Source organism: Pezoporus wallicus, unplaced genomic scaffold (assembly GCF_028554395.1).
Source record: "Pezoporus wallicus isolate ANWC-B61680 ecotype Strahan unplaced genomic scaffold, APGP_CSIRO_Pwel_v1 contig_5418, whole genome shotgun sequence".
NCBI classification, from domain to species: Eukaryota; Metazoa; Chordata; class Aves; order Psittaciformes; family Psittacidae; genus Pezoporus; species Pezoporus wallicus.
The window spans coordinates 481322-498755 of NW_026640709.1; the positions used below are offsets into that span (position 1 = coordinate 481322).

The window sequence follows — 17434 nt, forward strand, 5'->3', positions numbered from 1 at the left end:
TTAGTGGGAGGTGTCCCTGCGCATGGCAGGGGGGTTGGAACTAGATGATCTTAAGGTTCTTTCCAACCCTAACTATTCTATGATTCTATGAAATATTAAACTAATGTTCCGAGTTGCTCTTCACAGTTGAATACACTGGGAATTAAGTGTTCAGATGACTTTTTTTTTTTGGAGTACAAAAAAGTTTAAGTTGTTCGCTTTAGTTATAAAGAGCTCTGCCAATATACACAAACTATACACTTCAGACATTCACAAAAAATGTGAGCAAGAAAAGGGTTATCAAAAGACATTTAATACAATTAGTCAATAACCCTTCCCACCATGGTCCACATCTACAAAGTTTTCCCACTCCTCCCCCCTCCCCATCCAAACCCTTCCCCGCAGAAAGTCACATACTTACCACAACTTTTAGCAAGTATGGTTTAAAAAAAGGGCCCCCATAACTGAACTATAAGCTCAGTTGCCACTGTCAACAGATCTGGATCTTGATCTAGACCTCTGCCGATCCTCAGATGACGGGGATTTAGATCTACTGGAAGAACCACGTTTCTGGCTTTTCTCTGGCACTGGAGATCTGCTAACTGATCGAGACTTGCTACGGCTCCTACTCCTTGACCTGCTGTAGGATTTGCGGCTGCGGGAGCGGGAACGACTCCGAGACCTGGATGAGCTTCTGCTACGAGACCGTGACCTGCTTCTGGACCTACTGAGGAAACAGAAGAGCGTTGGTATTAGCAATGAAACATCACAGACCACTACCATAACCAGGCAAATCACTGGTCTCCCGTTCAGTTGCCTGGTCACTGGCTTCGAAGCTTTCTTGGTTAACACTTAAGCGTTATTTAAGAGAACAGAAATCTGTACCTGTGCCTTTTGCTGCCTTCAATTAGTTTGATTTTCCTTCCATTAATTTCTTTACCAGAAAGCTTTTCAATAGCATTCTTTAAATCACTGTAAGAGGCAAATTCAACCACCCTACAGGGAAAATAAAAAAAAATTAAATCAAGCCAAAATAAAGCATCGATCTCACTATTACAAGTGGTAACTTTGGTGGCAGAGCAAAACATACTCTGAGAAAAATAAACAGCTCAACAACTCAAAAAATCCCTCACTGCCCAGTGTACTCATTCATTGTTATAACTCAAACAGGAAATGAGGGATTCCCCTCCCAAAATACAAGAGAATGTATTTTCAAAGGGTAGCTAAATTAAGCCAAGAACAGCTGCTAAGCACTGAAAGTAGCCAGCTTCCCTCCCCAGGTATGATACAAACAGTACTCTACAGCTTCCAAGAGGTGTTGTTAGAGGCTTACCCTTCATTTAACTTAGGTCTGTGTGCATCTGCAAAGGTTACTTCCCCAGCTTGTCTCATGAAGTCTTTGAGATCCTAACACAAGACCAGTTATGTTACGCAAAGAAGTGACATTAACACTTATCTATACAAAACCAGATAAACCCAAAAGAAACTTATGACTACTGGAAGAGAAGATGTTAGATAAATTACAAACATGGCAACTGCCATACTTGTATTCTACCAAAATTGAATTATCTCAATCAGGGCACGAAATAAATGAAAACAGCATATTGCTTTAAGCAAAATGCTAATAAACGGTCTTAACATTAAGGAAAACATTAGTCTACAGAGACTATACAGATTAAATAAGAAAGAGAGAAAGAGAGAAAGAGAGAGAGAAATCAAGTACACTTGTATATATAATGGACTGAGTGTGAAATACCCATATATTTTTGAATTATTTCAGCCTCCATTTACATTACAAGTCTTACAGGCATACAGAATTACATTTATGCAACACCAACTATTTTGTGCCCCATATGTCATTAAAAATATAGTTTACTTTACCTTTATTAACAATTCCCTAGGCTAGCCAAGCAGCAAACTGCATTAAGCGACCGGAGATACCGTCATGATTTATGCCCGACTGGCTCTTCGCCACCCACTTGACGAACACTACCCAGTCGATGGAAGCCATTAATCGCACTGCGCTCCCTTATTAGGAGACTATTGATGGATCCAGACATTCGCTATGCTTGATGTTACCAAGGACCACTTTACTGCGATCAGGATTCCAACGACCACCTAATTTCGTATCTTTCAACTCTTTTCGACCAGGACCTCTTTATTCGGAAGCGTTACAGGAAGAACAGCTCTCAACTTAGGAATCAGATCTCGTAAACGCTCTGGGATCGCTGCAATGTGGCACTTTAAGGAGTGCATCGATTACGTCTAGACCGGCAAACACAGATCTAGAGGTGGCCATGTGACATTGTAGGAGCTGACTGGAAAGTCAACCAGGCCCAACCAAGAGTGACCAAGACAGAACGATTAGGATAACCCACAGGCACTCCTCGTCATAAGGCCAACGACACAGATAGGCTGGCAAATAAAGGGTTTAATATGTGGTTAAAATGGATTTAAATAAACAAGAAAAAATAAATATATATCCTCAAACATACACATTTATTATTAAAAATTAAAATTAACTAGTTAAAATTCAAAATATGTAAATTGAATTAATTAAAATTACATTAATTACATAAATGTTTTGAATCCATTAGATTTAATTTTAATTAACTATTTTACAAAATTATTACATTACATACCCATCAAATGAAGTCAAAATAGTTAATCGTGTTTCAACAAACCTGCCAGCTGACTCGGGATGACAGATTTTCTACTATGAGACGATTTTCTGTTCTTACAGGTGGAGCATTTCTGTTTGGAAATAAACAATTGAGGTTTTTATTAGTAATTACAATGACCAGCATCAGCATATCACCATTACTACAACTCAACTATGAGTGCCCCAAGTAATCTAAAACAAGCATTAAATACTCTGGGGAGGGAGCATACAGATGACAAGCGTATCTGAGAAGTTTTGTAAAAAGACTGACTAAAAAGGCAAATACCTTTTCATATCTCATTCTAGCTCAAATTCTTGGATGAACTCTCAGATGAGCCCACAGTATGCTCTTTTAAGCTATGCCAGTTCAAAGCCATACATACCTCCTGTCACTGCGTGGACGGCGGCTACTAAAACGGTCAGAGTACCTCCCTCTGCCTCTACCCCTAGAGCGTGCTCTTGCATGCTCAATTGTAACCCTGAGGAAAAAAAAAAAGAGACAGAAAACCATTTTTTTTTACATTTTTTCTTCTTACGCATTCCTTTAGTAACAGTCATTGGGAAAAAAAAAAGCCACAAAACAAAAAATTACACTAAATCGTATCGATAACACACTGCAAGTTAAAATTGATGTACTTCTTATTTTAGATACTTAAGCTTATATATCCAAGAAATTGGGTACCTCACCTCTCACTACAAAGCTCTTTTCCATCCAGTTCATAGACAGCATCATCTGCATCCCTTGGATCCTCAAATTCCTGCAAAACCACCACAGCAAAACCACGAAAGTAAAAAACCTACATCTCCAAGAAATTAACAAATGCTTATTTGCCACACAGCATACTTAGTTGAGCACGTTAACGGCATTATCTGTGCACATCACACGTGCATGAGATCCGAGCGCCGACCAAAGGACGGGGACGGCCGAGCCCCGCAGAGAAGCGCACTCACCACAAACCCAAACCCCCTCTTCAGATCGATGTCCCGGATGCGGCCGTATCCCTTGAAGAACCTCTCCACGTCCTTCTCCCTGGCAGCCGGGTTCAGCCTCCTCGTGGTGGTCTCGCTTTCAGCCCAGCCGGCCTGGGTGAGGTAACCGGTGGTGGTAAGCTGAAGCTGCTTCTGTGGGAGGACAGCCCACAGTGGCATTAATGCTGGTCTGGAGTGTGAAAAGCACAGCGTGTCACTTCATACGCTGACAGAATGGTTTGGGTTGGAAAGTATCGTAAGGATCATCTAGTTCCGTCCCACCTGCCACGGGCAGGGACACCTTCCAGTGGATCGGATTGCTCAAAGCCCTGTCCAACCTGGCCTTGAACACTGCCAGGGATGGGGCAGCCACAGCCGTTGTGGGCATCCTATGCCAGCACCTCACCGCAATAAAGAACTTTGGATCTTTCAGCATAAAGCCATTCCCTCTTGTCCTGTCACTATGCCCTTACAAAAAGAAGGTCCCTCTCCAGCTTTCTTGTAGGCCCTGTTTAGGTACTGGAAGGCTGTCATCTGGAAACCATTTTGAGAAGGCAGCAAAAATACAAACCCAACCTGATTTTCAGTGTGGCTTAGCACTGACGTGACGGGTTAAACACAACCGCCAGGCTCTTTCATTCATATAGCACGTAAGGGTCTAAAAAATGTGATGCGCTTGTGCGCCAGGCAGGCACAGGAGTCGGCAAGGTCTTGCAGGAACAGGCATGTCTCTCTTGACCATGATGAACAAAGAATGACAGAAGAAAAATAGACAAGGAGCACTTTATCTATTTGCATCCTCATTTGGAACCAAGTGTGTAATGACCAGGTAGAGAGCTGAGCTTTGTTTCTGTTTAAAGTAACTGCAGAATTTATCACAGCTTGGCAGTAAAGGCAAAAGATTATCCCGAGGGGCATTCAAAATGCAGAGGACAGCTGGAAGTTGAAGATACTCCCAGTGTTTTTCTAATGCAGATGGAGGTTATGGCTCTGTGACTGTCATTGCCAGATTTGTGCACTGCTTTGGCTTTACACAAAGCTGGCAATTATAGATGCCTTAGGATGACCTGAGGACAGTATGACCCTTTTGGCAGCATTTTCCTGACTTGTCTCCCAGAGCCCCATGCTGCCTCAAGTCCTAATCTGTTCCCCTTGAGGACTATGAAATGCCATTTTTGTTGCTTCCAGTGTCTGTTATTACTCAGCTCTGTGGGGATGATTTTCTCTTTTTCATGCTTAGTCACTGACTTTTCCATTTTCCCTGGAAAAATACCACACACGATACCACCGACTTCATAGCTTTATATGTCTGCCCCCACACGCACTCCTCAAACTGGAACAGCATACGCAGTTCAGAAAGGGAGAGTTATTTCTGCTGTGTGCAGAATGCGATGAGAAGGGCTACAGTGTAGCTAAAGGTTTCGCAAGAGCAAACTGCCTGCTTTTCTATTGGATCACAAAGATGAGAGCTTCAATTTGGAAACGATGATGCACACGTGGGAGAATATGCAGTAGAGGGAGGACTCTAAGCAATGAAAGATAACACTTGTGATTACCCCTGTGGATCGTAACCTTTACCTGCTGAGGAAAATACATTCACGTGTTAACATTTAACATTGCTAATTTCATAATGTGTTACAGTGCTCTAACGCGTGCCATGGGAACAGGCAGTCCTGTTCTGTCAACACTGGGACTCTTCTGACTGCAGTGAGCTGGTTCACAATGCTAAACCTGCAAAAACTAGCCCTGGAAAAAGCAGGAAGCAGGTTTCTACTATTTTAACGCCCTGGAAAACAGCTTGTAGTGGGATCAAAACAAGGGTTAGCACTGAACAAAGAAGAGAGGAAGGGACAGGAACACCCCACTAAGGAAGAACTGTTCATAATGTTCTAAAGTAAAAGAGGGGAGATTCAAGCTGGACGTGAGGAAGAAATTCTTTACAGTGAAGGTGGTAAAACACTGGCACAGGTTGCCCAGAGAGGTGGTGGATGCACCATCCCTGGAGACATTAAAGGCCAGGTTGGACGTGGTTCTGAGCAACCTGATCTAGTTGAAGATGTACCTGTTCGTGGCAGGAGGGCTGGACAAGACGACCTTTGAAGGTCCCTTCTAATCCAAACTGCTCTATAATTCCATGATTTTAGCAGTGTGAAACTGCAGCATAAAAAGCTTTGATCTTGTTACTGGAAGGCAGTAATCTCTCTGCATCTCATTTTCAGACCACTGGGAGAAGAGAATCAAAAGTCAGGAGGGTGTCCAGGAGGCAATAATCTCTCTTTAAAAGGTTTCTGTGTTATGCAAAGGTGTTACAATCATAAAGGTCACACACTCTTTTACTCACATTGGTTTCCCAGGTAGGTAGATCATGAGCAGGCACATGTGTTTCCTACCTAGTTTCTCCAAGTCTTATGTTAATGGGAAGGAGTATTTCTCCTTTTGCCTCAAGGATGTTTGAAGACCACCTAGACTTGCTAATATTCTTGCTGCTGGCTAGTGTCCACACTCCTACATTCCTTACAACTCTGGGCTGCTGAAAACAACACAAGCAGGCTGAAATCCCTCTAGTTAGTTTATCAAGGTAACTAGGTAAATACAGTCACTATTTGGAAGCAAAAAGGACATGAGGCAGCAGAAGACTAAATGAAGACTGGCATAAATTCCCAGCAAGCCACCATTACCATTTGGTACTGATTATGGGAAAGAGTTGATAGGGACTAACTCTTCACTGTCTCTTCCAAATACAAAAATTGGATGTCATCAAATTAACAAAGTCCAAGTTCAGAACATGCAAAAGGAGGTGCTACATCACCACTGGTAGTAGACCCCTGGCATAACTTGCTGGAGGATGCTCTGGATACAGGAATTTTATATGGGTTTGCCCTACGGACAGCTTTAAACCAGGAAGGAGGAGGGAATGGGAATAAAAAGGAGCAGCGAGATAGAGGAACAAAAAGAGATTCCAATTCAGAGACTCTATACCTTCCATTGCTGAAGACCCTCTGCAAAAAACACTGCCCATCAGATCCAGCGTAGGCGGCTTCTATAAGCCATATAGCCAAAGACTCAGCACTTGCCCAGTTCTGCAGCAGTTCTGTGAATGCAAGCAAATGTGGCTAGCATCCTCTCTTGCTGCTGGTGAATATATTTATTACTTTCACTGTAGTTCTCCATGCTAAGCTCCTCTAACTTTCTTTACATTCTCCTTTTCTGTACACTGATTTACCTGTGCATTCTCTGTCCTTTTCTCTAAGGCTCTCTGGACTAACATATTTCTGTTACTGCTAGATTAAGTGTAGCTCTCCTAAAGGCAGCAGCAATGAGTGCTGATGATCTACTTTGCGGAAGTCTCAAGGAGATGGCAAAAACTAAATAGATAATTTAGTATTTGAGCACCAATTGCTTTACTCCAAAGCATTTGGAGAAAGAAAATGGAAATTTACCTAGAAATAATACAATAACAGACATTCAGAAATAACTTTGTCACACACATTCAGCCCTGCCTGAAAGAAAATGAAAAAAAAAAAATTGAAAAAGATTTTTTTTTTTCTTGCTGGGTTAATATTTGAATCCTCAGAACAAGTTTGCAGCAGCTCAGAGTATTCAGTTATAGTTGCTGAATGTGAACTGGTGAGGAAGTCTTACAAAGCTGAGAGAAGTTGTAGACTGATACAAAACCATTTTACTGGGTCAAAGCTATTTATTAGCCTTCAGAGGCAGAATCATGTGGGCTTCCACAGCTGGACCTTTCCTGAAAGATCCCGAGCCCCTTTCTGTTTTAACTCAATGTTGCATGTACCCCCAAATGCAACCACTGCACTCCGTGGCTGTGGTCTGCCGCTACATTTCCAGGCATCTCAGATACCACATGTTTGTTTTGAGAATCCATCTTCTTTGTTTACATAGAACCAGGGACTAATACTGGCAAGAGATTTTATTTTCAGCAGACAGCAGACTGCAGACACTGAGCATGTCATGTCATCTTCACCTTTTGCTTAATTGAGACTCAGTGTTGGTCTTAAAAAGAGCATGAAGAACATAGGTCGTAGGAGGGGAAGAATAGGATGAAGTTCACGTATTCTCAAGCAGCCAGCATTTTAATCCTTAAGAAACTCCCTGAAGTAACTAAGGAACCATCCCTGAGGAATCTCTAGCACCATCCCCAATGCCTAACGTGCTGGCAGTGCGGTGATTTTTCAGCTAGCAGGCTTAACTTCAAAGGTCAGAAAGCTGTTCGAATGAAAGATTAAATCATCAATTTATAAGCACTTTCATTCAGTAAACTGTAAACTGCTCATGCCAACAAGGCAGGCAATCAAGAACAAGCTGTTTTAAATGAATCCAATACTCCTTATTGGAATAATTAAGCTAGTGGGCAAGGGGGAAAAATAGAGATGTGTTAAACCTGACTATAATAAAGGGTTTAGCCTATTTTTCTTAAGCAAACAGGAAAATGCCAAGGTAAAATCATTGTAAGCTGTAAGCACAACTTTTTCGGAGTTTGTATTCAAAATACCTCCTTGACAAACTTGGGGACAGTTCCTCTGGGGAATCAGGGATCTCTTCTTAGTACAGGACCATTCAACATCTGCATTAATAATTTGTTAAGCAGATTAGAGCATGCGATGTTAAAATATGCAGATGAATCAGCCTGGGAAGAGTTTTAAACACTCTGAAGACAGCTACAAAAAATCAAAATGAGTCTCAGAAACCAAAGGAATGATTCAACAAGAAGCGATTCTGCAGGAATAAGGGCAGGCTATATTTAGGAAGTATCCACCAGTACGAAATCAGAAATGCCTATTCAGGAAGCAGCAACATCTATAAAGGCTTGAGCTAAAGTGTATCACAGTCTGAAAATAACTCAAAATACACTGCCATTGCAGAAACAGGTAAAACTTATTCTGGGATGTGGCAACAGAGGGCGTGATATTTATGGGCTGAGTGATGATGTACTTAATTGACAGTAAAGTAAGATTTAAGAATTACCTCTGTTTCCTTACAGCACAGTAATACTCCAACAGGCATATGGCTGCCACACAGCTCATGAAGAGCAGTATATATCGCTCCGTGATATCTCCAAGGAGAGGTCAAACCCTTGTGGAAGCCTGGAGTGTTATCAGTGCTGCTAAGGGGCTTGTCATGTTTATATCACCTACCTCTCACATGCTTTTCAAGTCTGGGGAGGATGGTACATACCCCATCACCACTGGGTTTATTTCTTATTTTTAGGCAACTGTTATACTAAGCAAAACCAACATTAAAACAATATACCACGTAGTTGCACAAGCCAGGGAAACTCATTAAGCCTTAATCACAAGAGACTGTTTAAATTATTTGGCGTGTTACACTGGTAAAAACACAGTGTAGAAAGGACTAAGCTTACGTATATATTGGACATCTATATGGCATCCAATCTACTGATAAATACTGCTGGAAACCAAGCTGTATTGTCACCAACTGTTTAACCATCCAGGAACAATGCCTAGCTTGCACAGAATTTTTATGCCAGTATAGTTTCTTTGAAAAGGTATATTTAGCATTATAAGTCTTTGAAAATACTCATACCAATACAGAGGTCTTTGTTTCCATATTGTGTAAAGATACAGGATTACACAGTCTTTCTATATATATGATTTGATGCTACAGCCAACTCAGTGTCAGCATTGGTTCAGGAGATTTCTGCTCTCAGCTTCTCCCCTTGATGTTCTCTCTCCTTCAGTTTTACTGACTCAACTTTCAGGGCTACTGTAATATCAGCTGTTTTGGTTTTTGAACCAGAACTATCATCCTCCTTGAGAGGGTTCTGCTGTCAGAGATCCGCATCTCACCATATCCACACCAGAGAATTTACCTCTGAAGTGCTCTTTCCCTGCTGGGCACCATGCCACCACATGACACCGGGCCCTTGAGCTTTAAACCATCCTGTGATGTATGGCGATCTATGTGATGGGCATAACAGTACAGAGCTAGAATGATTATGGAGGATGCTGGAATTCACCCTTCCCTTAGCCCATAAAGCTAGCCATGCAAGCCCTCAAAAAGACAACAATTAATTCTCTGAATATTTCCCTTGCTGCCACAAATGCTGGAAAGGCTGTTTAAATGAAAGGTAAGATTCAGCAGATTTTGGCTCGTATTATCCTCAGACATGGGCTCTTTCTGCAAGAAGCACTCCACCAGCGCAGAGCGGGGGCTAGTGCTACAAAGCACTCTCATCTGAAGGCATTAAGAGGTGATTTACACCAGCAAATATAGAGGTTGAGGTGGGACAGTCCCCAGCCTGCAACAGCTGCAAGGCTCAGGGGAAGATTTCCCATGTATCTCTTAGTAATGCAGCAGGCAGCTTCAACTGAATGGTGCTACCCTGTGCTGACTTGAAAGTCATGTGTCAGGGGATGAGGGTCAGCTCGTACCAAGTTTAACCTCAGAGCCCCGACATCAGTGAGGTGCTGTGCAGGCAAGGTTGCAAAGCACCAGTAACCCAAGGTCCAGCATTGTCTCCCCTTGTCAGCCACCCCAGTGGGCCTCCGAGGGGCCGGTTGTCATCCAGCTGGGGCCAGGGAAGCACAAGCAGCACATGGATCTGGTCAGCATTATCAAACCTTTGCCGCCTCCAGCAGTTTTCTACCATGGTGGGTTAGATTTGGCAGTAAGTTTCTTGCCATGCACTAGGTTCCCATGGAGCGGCTTGGTATCTCAGCCTGGTTCCTGAGCAATCATCCGTCCGGGTCTGGTGCTTTCGGTTATTTATCTGCCATCCTGCTTACCTGGTGCCAGAACTTAATTAAACTGTCAGCCTCAGGGAGTTCCTCTGGTTGAAAGTTCAGGCACAAGGACCATCATAAGGCAATGGCAGAGCTGCTGCTCAACTTACCCACTCCAGAGAAGGCTCCATTCCCAGACCTTTCACCATCAGCGCCTGCACTGCCAGCATTGTGTTGGGCCTTCCGCAGCGTGGTTTCTTCTTGCAGAGCCAGAGAGGAGCAGCGCTTTCCTGCACCAGCTTAGAAAACAAATGCAGTCAGGCACCCTGAGGCTGTCAGGACATTGCAGAGAATTAGGCCAGGAGCACTGGTGTCTGGCTCCTGCCAGCGCATCATTATCTGTTTGCATTAGATTTGCTCCTTCTGCAGTTCCTGCTCCAAAACCCCTGCTCACTTTGGCACGGGAATTGGTATCATCTCCCATAAAGAAATGTCATCAGCACAGCTGCCTTCCCAAATTCTGCACTCAGATGTGTGACTCTGCTGCTTTGTCAGCATTGAGCTGAGTGTGTCCCTTTTGGTGAAAATAAATTCTTTGTTCAGATAGTTTTTGGGCTTTGCTCATGAACAGAGTGGCCAGAAAGGCTATTGGTTAAATCACATTTTTAATTATTTTAGAAAGATTAAATGCTTTAAGAAATAGGCACATTCTCTATTTGTTCTTTTCCCTCCCTGACCATTCAGATGCACATCTTGCACCTATCGCTCTAGGATTAGGCGTTTGGCCACCACAGTGTCCCAACCATGTGTCTGCCAGCAACAAAATACATGATTATGCACATCTCTTCTATTTGGCACCATTTCTGCAGCACTGAAACAGTCATGCAGCCGCTGAGCTGCACAGTGCGTTAAATAAAGGCGCATCAGCTTTTCCAGGGTCTAATTCTTCTATACAGGCCTCCAGTAATCCCCACCCCTGCTGCTAATTCACAACACATACACTGGCAGAAGAGTTTTCTTTTGTTATTATTGCCAAATTCAAGCATTGGATGGCACGTAGCATAAGCAACAGGCATAGGCCATTTTTTTGGGCAGGCAGAAAGATGGAAGACAAAGAGCCTGGTGGGCCAGCCCATCACTCAGTACTTGCCTTGTCTCCTCGCTGCCACCACCTCCCGCCTTTCCTAAGGCACAGGAAAGTACATTCCCTCCCTGCATACAGGCAGGTTGAGAGCCTGGGCTTCCACCGTTCCCTGTGGGAAATCACTTCTAACAAATGACATCATGAGTAACCTTTTTTTTCAGTTTAACCCATATTTGCCTTTCAAAATTCCTCCTGTCACACTGAGTTACAAGCCCTTGAAGCAGGCTAAAGACTTTTCCTCCCTGGGGACTGCTCCCTTTGGATGGTAACACCAACCTTCCTCAGCTGTCCCTGAAATACACATTTGTACCTTTTAATCTTTTCTGGTAAGTCCTTCCAGCCTCTGATCATTTCATCACTCTTAAGCGACCTTTCCTTTGTCTTCCTGTGCTTTAGACTTGATTGCAATACAGCTGATTAAAATGAGAAATATCATCAGGCTTGAATATGTGTCTGCTCCCCCAGGGCACCTCCTCCCACCCCTCCTTCCCATCTGTTGGTGGCAAGCCAGGAGGCAGGGCTGATCAACCTCTGCTGCTCTGGGCTGCGCTGCTGAGGGAGGAAGGAAAATGGACCCCCTGTCTGGTGATGAAAGCTCTCTGTGACCCCAGCTCCACCATCAAACTGAGATGGAGGTATGGATATAAGGCACTGGCTCTGGCTGGCAGCTTCATGGTGGAGGAGAATAATCACCCAGGGAAAATACTGCTGGTCTCTCCACTTGGAGTGCAACATGCTGCTCACCCTTTGGTCACAGGAACTTGAAGCATCCCTGACAACTGCACCTGGCAACTTCATCGGGTCCTATTTTGGGTTTGGGTTCTTGTCCAAAGCTAGAAAAAACAAAGAAGAAAAAAAGAAAATGAACCAGAGTTTTAAAATTTCACCCCCTATTTAAAGAAAAGACAATTTTTAAGCTTTTCCAGTTTACCTGATTATTCTCACATTCAAGGAAAAACAGGGTGACTTTGTTGTTAAACTGTCAGGCGCCCCTGATTGCAAAGGTAAAAGTAGCCATGGCTATGTAATAGTAAATGTTTCATGACCTAGGCTTCATGCTCTAGTAGGTAGGCAGGTACACAGATGCAAGACAAAATCTGCTGACTATGAAGCATCAACCACAAGATAAGGTCACGCAAGCTTCTGAAAGAGGGAATAAAGACCCTCGCAAAATGGTTACGCTCATTTTTGCTATGCGTGCTTTTAACTTCAACAGCAAAATGACACACTGGCTCACAGCTGCTTTATTTCAAGTTTCATTGATCTTACTCTGTTCAGAGCTTATAATGAGTACCAGACCCATATCCCCAATATTTTCTATGGAGACAGGCAGAAAGGAAACACTTAGAGCAAGGCAAGCTTTCTCTGTGAAGCAGGGGAGGGAGGGAATCCTTCTCAAGCATTAATATTCCCCTGCTCCCTCACCAGACTAAAAAGGAGACACATAAAAGTTTTCAATAACTTTTTTTTCCTTTTTTTTTTTCCTTTTTTTTTAGTTATGGAACCCAACAAAACAAGAAAAATATTTTGGACATTAAAAAATAAAGAATAAAAAAATAATATTTTGTGGTTTTTGAGTATTTCAGAGGATGCTGCAACAACTGCCTGTTGCTCTGGCAAGGCAAACAGTGAGCTCTGCTGACTGCAGGGAGCAGATGATGACCCTGAGCAGCCACAGAGATTTGTTTTCCCATTAGGTGGCCATTAGGTCCCACACGGAAATTCCACACCCTTGCACTGAAGGAATCAGCAGGGTTTTGTCTGACAAAGCACGAAAAGCACCCACATTCCACCACCTAGGCTTCTGCCAAGGAGTTTCTGTCCCAGGCCAGGTTTAGGATGGCTTGTGACCCTCTGCAGATGGAAGTACCGGGTTAGAGTCCACGGAGAGGAGGATGGCATCCGCAGAGTGCCCAGGTGCTGATGACACTACTGCCAGGGCATGCACGGCCTCAGTGCAGCACATGGTGTCTGAAAGCAAAGCCACTACCACCTCAGATTTTGTCATCTCAAGAGGCTGTCGTGGCTTAGGTGTCCTAGAGTTGCATTTACCTGCCCCTTTCCAACTTGATCACTGTAATGGATTGGTTCTCAACTCACAGGGACCAGGACCAGCCCAACAAGTGATCAACCAGCAACACGCTTTGTTCCTTATTGTGCCAGTAAGCAAGAAAACTTAAGTCCAGTGCCTTGGAGGTATTTCAGCACCATGTGTCCCTGCATGCAGATCCCTTCCATGCTCCATTCAGTTGCATTTTTACTGCCTTGTTCTGAAATCCCTAATTTTGCTGCCAAAATGCAGCAAAGAATAAAGCTAAACTTCTTGCATGACTGTTCCAGAGTCCCCACTGATCTGTCTGAGACAGGAACAGCAGGGCCTCCATTTGATTCCCCCTGGCATGGCCCTGACTGATTTATCTCGAACTCATTAGCCACAAGGCAGAATAAGAAGAAAGCGGTTATGTAGCAGGTGTTGCCCTTGGCACTACACTTCCACGATGCTGAGAATCAATATCTCTGAATTACCATTTCACTCGCTCCCTTTGGGCACAGCCAGTGCTGGAATAAAGGGGCCATTCCTCTGAGTGGCAACAGGGTCACCGTATGCAGAAGAAACAGGAGCTCACAGTTAAAGCAGAGGTCTGGAAGGAGACATGCTGAAGATGTCATTAAGAGTGTTTGTTTTGCAGCCTCTGGTATGACCTGGAGAAGGTTACTTCAATCTTCTGTGCTTTGCTTTTTCCCCTCCCCATCAACACGGACAGCATGGGCCTTCCCACCCACCGACATGCCACAGAGATACATTCCCAGGCTGTTGAAAAAGCACCAGAGAAATGCTGAATGGTTTCAGTAACAAATCAACCATTTTAAAGCTTCCCAGAGGAAACAGTTATTGGAGACAGGTTAGCTGTATAAGGGGAAACACAGACTGTGGAATGGTAACAACTTTGTCTGCAGAGCCGAACCCAGGATCATAAATCTCTTGGAAGCAGCCGTTACAGGGAAACCTCTGCTGTCCTGCAGAGGCGGCTCACAGAGATGGAGGGGAAGAATTTCTGCAAAACTGCTGCCCTGCCCCAGCTGCAGGGAGCCCCACGCTGCCCTGCAGCACCCAGGGATGGGAGCACGAGGTGGGAAACCCAGTGCTGTTGCACCCTGAGTGACAGGCTTTTGCTCCTGACTCCCATGAGGCTTGTCCAAGGGGGCTTTTTGTCACCTGAGTTTTCCTCCCCAGGAAAACGCTGCTACTCCCAAATCTGGCCCCAGGTCTCCTCAGCATGAGGAGAATTTAAACTTGGATTTAAAGAAGAACATTCTGTATTTAGTGAACATGGGTAGCACATTAGCCATTCTTAAGGGAGGGCCTCCTGATGGGCACAGCCAGTGCAGAAGCAAATCCAGCTGTGTGCCAGCTGCAGCTCTGCCCAGCCCAGCAGCAACCCCAGCTGTCATCGACCTGTAAGGAGAGATGTGCCCTGCCACCACCAGCTCTCCAACCTGTCCTTCTCCCACCCCAGCTGCCTCTGAACCACGGGGAGGTGGCAGGAGCACACACACCTTGTCAGGCCACAGTGGCAAAGGGAGGGACGCCTACCTGCCGCCAGAGCCCCCTTGCTGCTCCCAGCCATGCAGAGTATGCTGCAGCAAACTGTGGCTCCCTCCTCTTCCCCTGAGAGCATCAGTCCTGCAGTGCACTGTTGCCCCTGCTGCGGGCTGCTCCAGGGCTGCTGGGTGCCATGCTCTGGTACGCTGTGGGGACAGGGAGAGCATGTCTGCCCTGTGAAGTGGGTCCCCTGACCTCAACTGTGATCTACGGGCCTGAAAATCAAACCCAGAGCTGCCAAACGCAGTGTGCTCTCTCTAACGCCACCCCATAAAACAGCTACAAGGAGATGCAGACGGCACTGTAGAAGCAGACATGGAGACAAGGGTATTTGTGTCCTGAATGCCAGCGTGTGGCACCACTCTGTGCCCTCCTGCCCCCAGATCTGGGCTTTTGTCATGCACGTAGCACAAAAACCTTGAGCTGGGTCTCACGTACCCACCACGAGCTCAGCGCAGGCCCGATGACAGAGCTGCCAAAGGACAGCCACCTTATGCCAAGGTCTCACTGAGGGTTAAGGTGTGGAGTTTGCTGCTAAACATGATCCTGCTGCAAAAGGGAACAGAATCAGCCCATTGTGTGTGCTTCTCTGTCCCGCCCCTGCATGCCAGGATGCCGGCTTGGTGCTGGGAGAGACCATTGCAGCTTTGCCAAGTACTGCAGCCAATGAGTTCTGGAGGCTGGTGGCCTGTCCTGGCCAGACCCTGCTCTGTTCCCTAGTGGCAGCACACACAAAGGACCCTCTGCACGGCCCAGACAAGTGAGGAGGCATTGTGCAAGCCCTTGGTTTGCAAAGCACAGGGCTTGCTGGCACATAGCCTGCCAGCATTCTTCTGCTGCCGGGGGCGGGGGGGGAGAGAAACCTGCATTTGGTGACACCCTAATTGAAAACAGGTCAGAGGCAGGGCAGGAGTCCAGCAGAGGCAAAGCTAAAGCAACATCAAGAGATGATTTGATAATGCAAACCCACCATGAAGCTTTGCAGTGTGGCAATGTGGCCTGCAGCAGGCAGAGGTGGGGAGGAAACGCTCCAGATGGCCTGAGTACTGTGAAAGAGTTAAAGCACGTGGTTGTAATGGGGCTGGGAAATCCAGTTGTACGGAACATCCCATCTGGGGGCCAGGCAGTGCAGTGCTCCGGCTGACAGGATGCCTGGTTGAGGGCAGAAGCCCATCTGTCCCCTTTCTCAAAGCAGCTTTCTGTCGGGGTCAGTGTCATTGTGGGGAGACTGCTTTCCTGGTATCCCTGCTGCCCCAGCCTTTCTGCCCTTCTGCTCAGGAGGGTTTCCCAGACCACTCACCTCAGGCTGGCTTCCCTCAAGTGTTCCTCACTGCAGGCACAAACCAGAGGTGACAAATGATTTCCAATATGTCTAATAGATAAAAGCAGCAGAACGACAAGAAGGGCACATTCCCAGCTCCAGAACTGCTGCGGCAGGGAAGCAGTAAATTATTCCTGTGGAAAACAGTAATCAAGGTAATTCCTGGCGGCCACTGACTTCCCACATGCTAACTGTCTGCACAGGCCACTGAGCTCCAGTTTTGTAGTGACAAAACTATAGCAAGATCAGCTTACGATGTGGGAATAAATCAAGGAATAAATGGAAATAGGAGGAAGGTAGATGTCACCCCCTTCCCTTCTCTTGTCCTTTTCTCCACAGATGACGAGAATCACATGTATGAGCATACAAATATCTTGTAACATCTCTTAACATGCTTTGAACAAGTTGGCGAAAGGATCCCCATTCTCCTTCCCTTTTACAGTGCCAACAGATCTCCTTAAAAGAAAGGAGCGCTCAATAGCACACTTGCCTCAGAGGGCAGTGTTACCTTAGGTCTTCGAAGCAAAGTAAACACTAATAACAGTAATTAAAAGGGCCCATTATGGCACTAACAGAACAGCTGGTGTCTGCTCCGGCAGCATCCCAGTGCAGCACAACTCAGCTACCTAGAAGAGGGAAGTGCAGAGCCCACACCGAGCCAAACCTCTGCACCTTGGCCTACACTGTCTGCACCCATAGATTTGAAAGATGTCTCCTGTGTGGTCCTGCTGCCCACGTGGGACTAGTATTTCCCCAGTGAGAGCTATCTTCCCTCTAAAAATACCATCCTCTTCCTACATAAGTCTCGTCTCCATGATAAATTACACGTTTATTATGTTCACCCCTCCTTCCTCCCCAAAGTACTCTCATGCAATACCATACATCATCCTTTTAAACCTTGTTCCCCTCCCCTTTCCCGTTGTTAACAACTTGGCCGGTCTCTCCTGACTCACTCACTGTTCCCAAGGGCCCCACCATCGGATGGAGACAGTGCAGCAGCCATCAGCTATCGCTGCGGCAGTCATCAGTGTGAGTTCCAAGCCCAGCAAGC

At 45.2% G+C, this 17434-nt stretch overlaps 1 protein-coding gene across 1 annotated transcript; it reads right to left on the reverse strand.

Annotated features, from left to right (window-relative positions):
• Positions 1 to 276: 276 nt before the first annotated feature.
• SRSF5 (serine and arginine rich splicing factor 5) lies at positions 277 to 10544 on the reverse strand. The gene is made up of 8 exons (XM_057420048.1): positions 10485 to 10544; positions 3593 to 3763; positions 3329 to 3399; positions 3025 to 3120; positions 2664 to 2733; positions 1313 to 1386; positions 865 to 975; positions 277 to 703 (listed from the first exon to the last, which is right to left on the reverse strand). Exons 1-8 carry the CDS (start codon positions 10542 to 10544, stop codon positions 457 to 459), a joined length of 900 nt encoding a protein of 299 aa, XP_057276031.1. The 3' UTR covers positions 277 to 456.
• Between the last annotated feature and the right edge of the window lie 6890 nt (positions 10545 to 17434).

Bases quoted from the DNA above. Each gene is read 5' to 3' on its own strand.
- SRSF5 (XM_057420048.1), bottom strand. From the start codon at position 10,544: ATGCTGGCAGTGCAGGCGCTGATGGTGAAAGGTCTGGGAATGGAGCCT. The intron at 3,121-3,328 runs GTGAGGTACCCA...TTTTTTCCTCAG, and splicing joins AAAGAGCTTTGTAGTGAGAG to GGTTACAATTGAGCATGCAA. The intron at 704-864 runs GTACAGATTTCT...TTTCCTCAGTAG, and splicing joins GAAGGCAGCAAAAGGCACAG to GTCCAGAAGCAGGTCACGGT.